Raw genomic sequence first — 12,595 nt, forward strand, 5'->3', positions numbered from 1 at the left:
TAAGAAATTTAACATGGACCACTATGATGCCTCACCAGGAAGAGGCAGCTGCTGCTAAGCTGAGGACCTGAGTTCTCTCTCAGGACCCACACGGTTGAAGGAGGGAACCAACTCCACAAAATTGTCCTTTAACTTACACACTCATGCCAGGATACCAGCATTACCACCCCCCTCACACACACAAATAACAACCAGATAATTTAAAGAAGAAATTTGCAATCTATTAGTGAGTTTGCTGTCAATATTCAAAATACCCAATTGTCTCAATAACGTCCCGTTATAATTCTGTTCCATTGTGGCTCAGCACATATTGGCAGCTAGAACATTTTAGGTTGCATATATGCAATATGTGTCTTCCACTGAATTTTGTTTTCCATTTTCTTTTTCTCATGGCACATTTCATGTAACTCAGGCTGGCCTCTAAGATACTTTGTAAGTCTTGAACTCCTGATTCTACCAGCTCTCTCTACACCAAGTGCTGAGATCACAGGCATATACTGCCAAGTCTGGTTGTACTCTGTGCTGGTAGACTGCATTGTTTGGAAGACCCATAGCTTTGACTTGCAGATAGACCACAGCCACTTGTGCTCTAGTTGTTCATGGTGGATGAGGTGAGGTAACCTGATGGAGCTTGCAAAATGGAGGTACAGATAGCAGGATGTGACAGAGCAGAGGTGAAATAAACTGTTTAAAGTGCTTCTACCACCGGGAGATGTGTAGTCATGGTTAAAAAGTGCTGGCTCTGACTCTGTTTTTCCTCCCCCACACATTTTTTTCCAGCTCTCTTTAAAAGCATGTCATAGGCCCATGGAGGCATCACCACAGTTGCTTGTGTTGTGCACACCCCAACTCAGAGCCTTATCTGAGTCCCCACACTCTCCTGTCCACTGACTGTCAGGCCTCATGCTGGCTGATACTGCCAATCTCACTGGAGACAGGTGGTTATGTTGCAAAGCTGGGGTGGCAGCAGTACTCCGTGAGTCAGGCTCCTCCCTGCCCCCAAAGAAATCTCTTTTAACAGTGGACTGCTGGGGGAATAGACCACTCTCATCTTTCTGTGAGCAGCTCAAAGCAGGCAGAAAGGGACGGTGAGCCCGGGACCATGGGAACTGGTCCAGAGAGTAACTTCGGCATCTCTGGATGATGCTGTGAACTCCTGAGCCTTCCTCTTCTGCTACTTCTTCATCTCTGCTGTTGGCAGAAGTGTGTCTGCTCCTGGGAGAGCAGGACCAGGGGCCTCTGGTGCCAGAGATGCAATTGGGTCCCTTGTTCAAGAGTGTGTGACGATGTCTGTATCCAGACATGGTGTGCCTGTGAAGTATATTCTTCCCACCACGCAGAGATGGTGACTTCCAGGAAGCTGAAGACCCAGTGTGATTGACATGGCCTCAGCTCCTTCTGTTACTAGCCTGGCAGATGAGGTCAACTGCCCCATCTGCCAAGGCACCTTAAGGGAGCCTGTCACCATTGACTGTGGCCACAACTTCTGTCGTGGCTGTCTTACTCGCTACTGTGAGATCCCAGGCCCAGAACCGGAGGAGTCCCTCAGCTGCCCACTCTGCAAAGAGCCTTTCCGCCCAGGGAGCTTCCGGCCCAACTGGCAGCTGGCCAACGTGGTAGAGAACATCGAACGCCTTCAGCTGGTATCCACACAAGTTCCGGAGGTGGAGGATGCCTGTCCCGAACACAGGGAGAAAGTATACTTCTTCTGCGAGGAGGATGAGGCACAGTTGTGTGTGGTGTGCCGTGAGGCTGGACAGCATAGGGCTCACACAGTGCGCTTCTTGGAGGACGCAGCAGGTCCCTACAGGGTAGGAGAGGATCCCTGCAGGGTAGGAAAAGGCTCTAGGTGACCCTTGTGGGAGCTGGATTGGACCAAGGGAAGTAGAAAGGTGTTGTAGACTTTGGGGTGGAAGGGGTATCCTGACTTCAAATTCTTTCTCCTTACCTTGATCACCCAGGTAATAGACTCAAGCACAGAAAACAGGTTTATGGTTAAGAGCAAATTCTATGCTGTTTCCTTATGGACCTTATATAGTAGGAACTCAGTGAATCCTTTCCGAGTGAATGAACCACCAAATGTGTGTGTCCGCCCTGTATCAGTTAAGTATGTTTGAGGTTTGCACTTCAGGGAATGATCATGTTTGTACATTTACAAGAGTGAATGCCTTGTGTATGGAAGGGATGGTCTGAGTGTGATGTATTTGAAGTATGTGTGTAACTAAATGTTCCTGTTGTGAAAAGATAGTTGGGTGAATATATGTAGCATACATTTTTAGTTTGGATTTAATGAGCGTATTGATGGTTTTAGTTGCTTTTATACTGTGTTTTGTTACAAGCAGGTATCTATATGTATGATGTAGCATTTGTTAATGATCTTTTGATAGTGAGATTTTTTTATGTACTTTTTTTAAAAGACAGGTCTTAATGGAGGATTTCCTCTGATTAATTGTATAACCTAGGATGACTTTGAATTTCTGATTCTCCTGCCTCTACCCCCTTGAATGCTGGGATTATAGGCATGTGCCCCCACATATGTTTTATGCAGTGTTGGGAATTGAACCCAGGGCTTCTTACATGCTAAGTAAGCACTTTAATAACTGAGCTACATCCCCAGCTCTTCTGTCAGTGTTCTTAATCACACATGTGGCTATTTATGTGTTTGGTTGTTCTTAACTCTATTCTAGAACAATTTATAAAATAGTGCATCAATTATCTTTGTATGAAATTTTCTTCCATGTTGAATCATTTCTAGATTATTGGTGATAGTAAAAAAGAGAAGCTGTTATTTACATGTATTTTCTTTGGGTGACATGATTTCAGCTTCAGCAAAGAACATACAGAGCTGAGGTCATAGATAATACTTGCCACATGCAAAAGAAGGTAGTTGTTTAACCTGAAAAAGGTCTCAAAGGGTAAGCAAAGTCATGACCTTTGACGGTTCATGAGAGGGGGGTAAACACTGGTCAGACTCTCTGGAGCACAAAGCAAGAGGAACAAGTCTCAAGGCCAGGCCTGGTTGTGCTGACCTATGATCCTAATGTTTGGAAAATTGAGGCAGGAGGATCCTGAGTTTGAGGTAAGTCTGGGCTATGTAAAATCCTGCCTCAAAATCAGAATAAGGAAGAAGGCCCTGACTCTCTCAAGGTGCAGAGGTTCACACGCATCTTCAGGACATCTCATTTCCACAGACTGAAGGGAGTGAGGTCCTTTTATAGTTATTTTCTCCATCTTAGTATTTTATGCTCCTTCTCCCCAGGAACAAATACAGAACTGTCTTATGTGTCTAAGGAAAGAGAGAACAGAGATTCAAGAAATCCAGTCAAGAGAAAACAAAAGGATACAGGTGCTCCTGGTAGGCCTCCTCCTCCCCAGGCCCAGCCCCTTGCTCCAGAGTCTGGGGCCACCAAACAGAGACTTGAAGGTGTTGAGTTTGACTCCTGACTCTGATGTTAACTCTTCCATCTTGAGCAACTCTCTAGCTTTAGCTTACTTGCCTGTAAAATGGAGATTAAGATTCATTTCTTTACTGAATTACTCACAGCAGGAATTAGTGTAATCCTGCCTCTAACACCTTAGTGATGTGTACACAATGTGTGCTTCCTGCAGGGCAAGAGGCCAGGCATCTCTGGCGTCTCTGGGCCCCTTTTAGAAGCCATAGTAATGACAATAAGCCATGCTGAGGCTCTTGAGAAGTGGGGTGGCAGGCAGAAAGAACACAAGCTGCAGCTCCACATCCATGCGGGGGTCAAGGAGCAGGTGGGAGTGGGGGACTCTGATTTTGCTGTGGGGAGAGGAGGATTATGGGTGAGGGGATGGAGAGGAGGAGAAGAAGATTCTGATGTGGGGAGAGGAAAATGTCCTTCTTGGCTCTCATTTCCTTCTCAGACTCAGGTGGCCACCAAGAGACAACAGGTGATTTCCCAGTTCACACATCTGAGTCAGTTCCTAGAGGGACAACAGAGTGTCCTTTTAGCACAGCTGGAGAGGTTGGATGGGGACATCCTGAAGCAACAGGAAGAATTTGATTCCCTGGCCACAGGGGAGATCTGCCGGTTCAGCACCCTGATCGAGGAGCTAGAGGAGAAGAACAAGCAGCCAGCGAGGAGGCTCCTGACGGTGAGACTGGGCATACTCTCCCACCTGGGGTCTCAGTGGTACCTCCTTTACATCCATGGCTCTGCATCCAAGATGGGATGTGGGACATAGGGCCAGGAGGCAGGATTCTATCTAGTCTGCACCTCACCAAGAATTCCCTGGTCATGGTGCTCTCTGTCCTTGGTCTTCTTTCCTTCCATCCATACAATGGGAAGAAGTTGCTATTAAAAACTACCAAGCACTGTGCAAACAACTGCCAAAACTTTCCAAAGCAAAGTTTTCATAACTTGAATGTCCCTCTCCACTGGCCAGGGAGTTCTTCCTACACTGTAATAATTTCTTGAACTGGAGGAGAGTTATTGGGGTTCCAGCAGCATGATTTAGGGGAATGCACTGGGTACTGGGAAATAAGAGACTTTGATGTAGGACTTGTGTACTTTTGCTTGTAGCTAGAAGTTGGTCATATCACCAACTCTGTCCATGAAGCAAAGGAGTTGGGTGCTGGTTTCTGGTCCCCATGGATCTGTTCAAGGCTAGGAATATTGCATTTTGGGTTTTTTGTGGATATAACAAAAATAGAAGAGAAAAGCCAGATACTGAATCTCTCTCTCTCTCTTTCAGGATATCAGAAGCACTCTAATAAGGTTAGTGATACAATGCCTATTTCTTCTTTTCACATAGCCATCCATGCCCCACCCACCTAGTTATTGCTGTGCAAATAAGCCACACTCTCATGAAGGGTACATAGTCATGTGGAAAATCTATTCATGCCCTGATGTGTTCTCATATACTGCTGTAGATCTACCCATTTGTGTAGCAGTAGGGTCCATCTGAGAGGATGGGAAGTTTGTGCTCCAGGCCTTGTTAGAAGAAGATGGCATCCTGGAGCCATCATTTTAAAAAAGAATAATTCTAGGGACTAGAGAGATGGCTCAGGGGTTAAGAGCTGTCTTAAAGACCCTGAACTCAGTTCCCAGGACCTAAAAGCAGTTCACATCCATCTCTAGTTACAGTGGATCCTATGCCCTCTTCTGTTCTCCACAGACCCTGCATGTATGTGTTGCACATTCATGCATACGGGTAAAGGACCCATACACATAAGATTAAGTATTTTTTTTCAAATAATAATTCCCAGACTGCCATTTCTGTGCCCCTAGGTGTGAAACTAGAAAGTGCAGGAAACCGGAGGCTATATCCCCAGAGTTGGGCCAGAGGATCCGGGACTTCCCCCAACAGGCCATCCCTCTGCAGCAGGAGGTGAAGACATTTCTGGGTAAGGGCCCCCCCCCCACTAAGGAAGGCCTTCACAGCATGCTGCTGTACACACAGCCCGAGCTTGGTAATGGCCTCCTGACTCCACTACCAGATGACTATGTATTTTAGCATGGTGTAATCTCCTTTAGTACCTTAACTTTCTTATTTTCCAAGCCCGATAAAATCTCTCAGGATGACGCGGCAGTGAAGAGAAATAAAAAAAAGTGAAGATTTGGGGGTTGGGGATTAACCTCTTAAATCTGACCAGTTGACATGAAATAGTAGAGAAGATAATGATTAACTGCATCCATCACTCTTTGTCATCAAAAGGTCTCAGTAGCATGAGCAATGCATTGTGTTTTGATGTCAGACTGTATTAATTAGTGACAGTATTTGCCTAACTGCAGAAGCTGACCCTCCCCTCCTTTTTTGCTTTCTTTCTGCTGGTTTTTGTTTGTTTGTCTCTTTTTTTGTTTGTTTGTGTTTGTGTTTTTGCTTTTGTTTTTGTTTTTGTTTTTTTTTTTTTTTTTTCACTACTGAGAGTTGAACCCAGAGTGTGTGTATGGTAGGCAAGCACTCTACCACTGACCTACATCCCTAGCCTTTTCCCCCACTGCTTTTTATCAGTCTGGCTTCCTAAACTGAGCCACCCTCATAGGAACTGAACCACACTCCTTTCCCACAAGGAGTCATAATGGCAGGCAGCCAGGAAAGTTAGAAATGTAAGTTGTGGCTTTCGGCTCCCCATGAACTGTGACATCATGAACAATGCCACTTATTTCTAAATGTCACACCCACAAAAAACATGTCCCTGGGAGGACATTCCTGAAAGCCTGCTTCCTGCAAGTACTCCCATGGACTAGACAGTAGAGGAAATTTTACTCTAATCAAAGGCTGATTTTTGGCTGGCCCAAACATTATTTCCAAGTAGAAGAAAATGAAGTGAACCCACTGATCTTTTCCTTAAGTAGATGTGTGTGAAGATTGAGAGGTAGGCAAGGCAGACACAGTCCCTGTCTGCTTTTCCCTGGGACTCCAGGCCAGGAACATTAGTAACCCCTGAGAGCTTGTGAGCATGTGTTATCTGCAGCCCTGCCCAGAGTGTCTTCATTTGAAATGAGAATGGGTGCCCTAAGAGGTTTGGGTGCAAGCACAGGTTTAGAAGCACTGGTCTAGAGGATTCCAACTTCCACTCTTCTCTCTGTTGTTTCTGTCTTCCAAGCCTCCATTTCCCCATCGCTGAGTGCTCTGAAGCTTCGAGATTAACGAAAACTCATCTTGTCATTATTTCCTCCTTACAGAAAAACTCTGCTTTGAATTGGACTATGAGCCAGGTGAGCAGCCTATGTTAGGATGGAAAGAATAGAGGAGTTCTGGATCCTGCACTGTGCACTAAAATACTTATACAGACATGCACACATCTCTCTCTCTCACACACATGCCTCTCTCTCTCTCTCTCTCTCTCACACACACACACACACACACACACACACACACACACACGGCAGGTTACACAGCATACATACACACCCATAGCCATAGATTTCACATTCAACCCTCAATAGAAAAACACTGCTTTCTGTTGAATGTGGTGAGATCCCCCCTATTGCTCCTTAAATAGTGTAGTATAACAACTATCCTCATAGCATTTACATTGTATTATGTAACGAGAGCAACCCAGAGATGAATTGAAGTGCTTTGGAGGGTATTGTAGTGTATATGTAAATAATATGCCATCCTACATAAAGTACTTGAGCTTTGGTGAAGTTTAGAATGCAAGGGGGTCATGGAAACAATACCTCACAGATACTGTGTTATACTGTATGTATAAGGCCCCTAGGAGAGCCATGAAGCAAGGACAGGCACATACATATTCCTGATAAATCTGGTCTCCAGACCAGTACATCTATAGTGGGCAAAATAATTGGACCACAAAAAATGAATATGACCTATTAGGGTACCCTTCTAGAAGAGGGGAACTTTTGTCTGTTTAGAGTCACATTCTCGGAATTGTCAGAAAGCTCTACTCCCTCTCAGATGTTAGTTTTTAAATTATAGAAACAGGGCAGCTAATAAGAGAGACAAGAACTAGCAAAAAGAACCCCTTTAATGCTATTAGTTCCCCATTGGCTAGCCAAAGACCCAGGAGAGTTATGGAACTTTTGGGAGGAGCTCACTAACCTGTGGATAAGTCTGTCTAGAATTTTTGTTTGCTTGTTTTTTGTTCTTTGAGGCAGGGTCTCACTATGTAGCACTGGCTGTCCTGGCACTTACTATGTAGACCAGGCTGGCCTCAAACTCAAATCACAGAGATCTATGGGGTTAGGGTTAGAGGGTTAGAGTTAGGTTAGTGTTAGAGGGTTAGGGTTAGGTTAATGTTAGGGTTAGGGTTAATGCTGGGTTCAAAATTATGTACCACCATGCCCAACCTCCTTCAGTTTAGGAATGTTAAACATAGCAATATATAGGGAGAATTGGGGGGCTCTAAAAAGTGGCATCCAACAGTTTAGAATGATTGAAGGAGAGTACATAACCCCAGGGTGAAGAGGATGGAACGCTGTACAAATGAGTCATGGTATCCTCAGGCAAAGCAGGGAAGACACTCTAGGCTGCAATCTAAAGGAGGAAAATATCTGCTTCAGAGAAAAAGGCTGAAGGAGAGAATGTACATGGAGACTGTGTGAGGAAGGCTATGTGACCGGGGAGGCTGAGTATGAAGGGAACCATGTGAACGGAGGTGGCTATTAGGGACATACTATGCTTGGGGAAGATGTATGTGAGGATGGCATATATGAGAAGAGGCAGACTATGTGTAAAAATGACTGTGTGGGGAGTGTGTATGATTGAGGAGGCTGTGTATAGGGTGGCTGTGTGCGAAGGTAGCCGTGTCTGAAAGAGGCTGTGTTCAAAAGGATGTGGGGAAGAGGCTGTGTGTGATGAAGCTGTTTGGAAGGGAAGGCTATGTGAGGAGGCTATGTATGAGAGTGGCTGTGTATGGTGGTGGACCTGTATGGGGGGGGCTGTGTACGAACTTGTGTGTGAGAGTGACTGTGCATGATGGCGGATGGGTGGGAAGGGTTCTTAAAGGGGTTCTGTGCACGAGAAAGGCTGTGTGTGAAGAATTGCTGTGTGTGAGGGAAAGTGTATGTGTGAGGGGTTACTGTGTGTGTGTGTGTGTGTGTGTGTGTGCGCGCGCGCACACGCGCGCGCGCGCGCCAGTGTGAAGAAAACTGTGTGTGAGGGAAGCGAGTTGTAATGGTAGCTGTGCATATGTGTCAGTGTGTGAAGAAGCTGTCAAACAGCCATGTATAAGGTGCCTGTGTGTGAGCGTGCCTTGTGTGAAGAGGCTGTGTGTGGAGGAAGCTGTGTGCAAAGGAAGTTGCATGATCAAGGCTATGTGCAAGAGAGGCTGTGAAGGAGGAGGCTGTCCGGAGGGCTGTATGTGAGGGAAGCTGTTTGTGGGGGAGGCACGTGTGAAGTGTGTAATGTGTGAAGGCGCACCGTGTACAGAAGCTGCATGAGGCTGGCCTTGTGTGAGGAGACTGTATGTGAGGGTCTGTGAGAGTGGTTGTGTGTGATGGTGGCTCTGTGTGAGGGAGGTCACATGTAAAGGAGGCTGTGTATGAGAGGAGACGCTGTGAAGGGGGGGATGTGCATGCAAATGCATAAGTGGCTGTGTGTGAGTAAGGTCAGTATGAGGCAGGTTGTATAGGAGGGTGGTTGTGTGTGTGGGGGGAAGGGAGGGTGGCTGGGAGTTGGGAGAGAAAGTGTGAGAGAATGTAATGAGGGGCCATGTATGAGGAGGCAGTTTGTGAAGGTGCCCATGAGTGAGGCAGGTCATGTGTCAGGGAGCCCTTTTTTCACCAACAGGAGGCTTGACTGTATAGCTGCATGGCATTCTAGGGTGGCAGACAAGCGAAGGCAGTGTGCTCTGCTCTTTGCGACTTTTCTGGCTCTAATTTTACATGCATTCCCTTGGCATTCTTTTAGGATGCAGACCTTTAGTCTGTAGGTCTAACCATTTCCTTGGCTCTGATTTAAACACATAGATGGTTTAACACTAGCAGGCAGGTATGGAAGTCAGCTTTTAGGCCATCCTAGTAAAACATAGCACGTCTGCTGACATACTTGTTCCTTGTTTTATTCCACAGCCCATATTGCTCTAGATCCCCAGACTTCCCACCCCAAGCTCCTCCTGTCTGAAGATCACCAGAGGGCTCGGTTCTCCTACAAATGGCAGAATTCGCCAGATAGCCCACAGCGTTTTGATCGAGCCACCTGTGTCCTGGCTCACCGTGGCTTTACAGGAGGGAGGCATACTTGGGTGGTGAATATAGACTTGGTCCATGGGGGCAGCTGTACTGTAGGTGTGGCGAGAGAGGATGTGCCACGGAAAGGAGAGCTACGGCTGAGACCAGAGGAAGGAATATGGGCAGTGAGACTAGCTTGGGGCTTTGTCTCAGCTCTGGGTTCCTTCCCCACAAGGCTGGCCCTAGAGCAGCAACCCCGGAAGGTGCAGGTGTCTCTTGACTATGAGGTAGGCTGGGTAACCTTTGTCAATGCTGTCACCCAGGAGCATATCTATACCTTCACTGCCTCTTTCACTCGGGAGATCTTTCCCTTGTTTGGACTCTGGGGCAGAGGGTCTAGCTTTTCCCTCGGCTGTCAAGAAAGTGCAGTTTCCCTCCTCTGAGTATGAGACTAGAATCAAGCACCCTGGGGCGTTGGCCCTTGGCTGGGTCAACCAGGCACAAAAATGACTATTTTTTTTTTTTTTTTAGACAATAGGGATGCCATATGTCAGTAAGAGACAAGGTGGTAGGACTTTTAGTCTCTTCATTGCCCAAGCTTTTCCCCAGTGCCCATCAGGTGGTCAGGGTATCTGGGACCTTGGCTGATGGCACAGGAATAGATATACAAACAGTGCTGGGTTGTAAACCTTTTAAAGACCTGGGTTCCAGAAGAAGTCCTGTAATCAACCAGCTGCATGATTTCAAGCAAAACACTTTACCTCTTCATTTTGTTTTCTTCCAAAAGTATTATTTAATTTATTCATATCTTCAAGAAACATTTTGGCAGAGTATGGTCAAAACACACTGAATACATGAACGGAATTGTGAAAGAATAAAGACATTATTTGATAAAGGAGCATCTTCTCTCTTCTGCCATCATGTACCATACACCTGAGATGGCTTCTCACATGACTTTCAGGCCCAGTGTGTGCCTTCGATTCTGCCACCTCCATGCCAACCAACATCAGCCAGTGGCTGAGCTGCTGAACCTACAGGAGGTAGATGAGTGGCCCCGAGTCAAGTGGAGGTGGATGAGATGAGAAAAGTGTTGATACCCACCCACCTAGGCCCAGTGCATTTCATGTGATGGCCTTGACCCAGCAAAATTCTACACTTAGTCCTCACAGACCCAGGTGGTCCCAATACAGGGAGTTGCACCATTTTCTGGTGGTCAATATGAAAGGCAATGACATCAGCAGTGGCACTGTCCTTTTGGATTGTTTGGGCTTGGTCTGCCAGTGGCACCGGCCTACGCTGCTACATCTGGCTGGTGTACCAAACAGGACCAGCCACTGAAGAGTGACAAACCCATCTTCAGCAACAGGTCTAAAGATCACAGTGGCAAGTTTGCCACAAGAAGGATCACCTGGGAACCCCCGTGGCTGGCATATCTTACCAACCGGAATGGGATGACTAGGTATGCAAGTTGTATTAGCAGCTGTCTGGGAAGTAGGGGTGTTTTGGAGGCCAGTGGTCTTGGAGGCCCCTCAAATATTGTCAAATTGTGCATAGTGTGCTATTTCTCTTCGTTCTTTCCTATCTCGAAGGGCCAGTGACATCTGTAATTGGTTTAACAAGGAGAAACTCTGAGTCCAGAGCCAGCACAGTGCATCTTTGCAGATGTGTTTTTATGGTCTTGTCCCCAGTGAGACCACTGTAAGCAAAACTCACTGGGCTTACTGGATGTGTTACCCGAGTGTTCAATATCAAATTAAAATAAAAACCATTGGATTCAAGTTAAAAAAAAAAACAAATAAATAAAAGGACTTTCAGGACCGAGTGATTCCTGGCAAGAAACAAAAGCAAAATTATCTGTCTTTGTAGTTACTTTTCTATTGCAATGATAAAACACCATGACCAAGGCAGCTTACAGAGAGAGCTTATTTGGGGCTTACAGTTTCAGAGACTATGACCCATCGTAGAGAGCATGGAACAGGCAGACAGGCATGGTACTGGAACAGTAGGTGAGAGATTATATTTTGATCCACAAGCATGAGATGAAGAGAGCTAACTGGGAATGATGTGAGCTTGTTAAAACATCAAAACCCACACACCTCCAGCAAGGTTGTACCTGCTAATTCTTCCCAAGCAGTTCCACCAGCTGGAAGAATGTTTTATTTTAACCTCTGGAGTTTGGTCATGTTTAGTTGGGGATCTTGCTTGCTTTTATCAGTTTCACAATGGTTAGCTAGTTGGTTCTGTACTGAAATACATGGAACATTTCAAAAGGAGAGAAAAAAAACATTTTTTTTTCTTTCTGTGCTAGCTATGAACAAGTCATGGTAGCCACTGGTAATTTGAAAAGAAGATGAAGGAGCACTGGGAAGACAGTGAAAAAAAGACAAAACATACACACCATGTGGTGGCTGCTGTGGTAGGAATCTGCCTAGGCATTGTGGATACTTAGAGGAGGGGATGCTGCCGCTGCTGTGTCTTCAGGGAGGATATGATGCACATGGTGAGAGAGAAAAGGAGGGAGAAGGGGGGACAGCAAAAGCTGAAACACCTGGTGTTTGCCCTCCCTCAGATGCTGGGTCATCTCCACATCCTTGAGGACAGACATGTACCATCCCCATCCAGTCCCACCCACTGCCTTTTCCTGGTGGTGTCAGTTTTAGGTGAGGTGAAGGTCAGTCAGGGAGACAATGTTTTGTTTGGAGACATTGCTGGCTGGTCAGAGTTTGCAGCCTCCTGGTGGCCTAGCGGCTTAACTCAATAAGCTCAGCAACATGGAGCTCCTTTCCTTCAGCTGAGCTTCCTATCTCTACCTGCTCTTATCTAGAGGATTTCCCTGGGCCTGGAGGACTGACCTTATCTAAAAGCTGTCTCTAAGCCAGATGCCTGATTCATTTCTAGCCTGACCCTCGGCACAGATCCCTGCTGAGAAGACGTGAGCTAGGGGTTCTGCTAAAGGAGTCTACTGCCACATACTAAGCCTTGTGATAGTGTAC

The 12,595-nt window shown here is 46.2% G+C and overlaps 1 protein-coding gene across 4 annotated transcripts; it reads left to right on the forward strand.

The window, feature by feature from the left end:
• The first annotated feature begins 1,048 nt into the window (after positions 1 to 1,048).
• On the forward strand, positions 1,049 to 10,489 carry Trim10 (tripartite motif containing 10). 4 transcript variants are annotated; one of them, XM_051187417.1, is made up of 7 exons: positions 1,049 to 1,832; positions 3,260 to 3,346; positions 3,889 to 4,119; positions 4,720 to 4,742; positions 5,256 to 5,371; positions 6,654 to 6,686; positions 9,504 to 10,489. In XM_051187417.1, exons 1-7 carry the CDS (start codon positions 1,383 to 1,385, stop codon positions 10,043 to 10,045), a joined length of 1,482 nt encoding a protein of 493 aa, XP_051043374.1. In that variant the 5' UTR covers positions 1,049 to 1,382; the 3' UTR covers positions 10,046 to 10,489. The 4 variants fall into 4 exon arrangements, with proteins under 4 accessions (XP_051043374.1, XP_051043373.1, XP_051043375.1 ...); XM_051187416.1 differs by having other exon boundaries at positions 3,260 to 3,355; positions 9,504 to 10,486; XM_051187418.1 differs by having other exon boundaries at positions 1,049 to 1,811; positions 3,260 to 3,355; positions 9,504 to 10,483.
• The last annotated feature ends 2,106 nt before the right edge of the window (positions 10,490 to 12,595 follow it).

This window comes from Phodopus roborovskii, unplaced genomic scaffold (assembly GCF_943737965.1).
Source record: "Phodopus roborovskii unplaced genomic scaffold, PHOROB, whole genome shotgun sequence".
NCBI classification, from domain to species: Eukaryota; Metazoa; Chordata; class Mammalia; order Rodentia; family Cricetidae; genus Phodopus; species Phodopus roborovskii.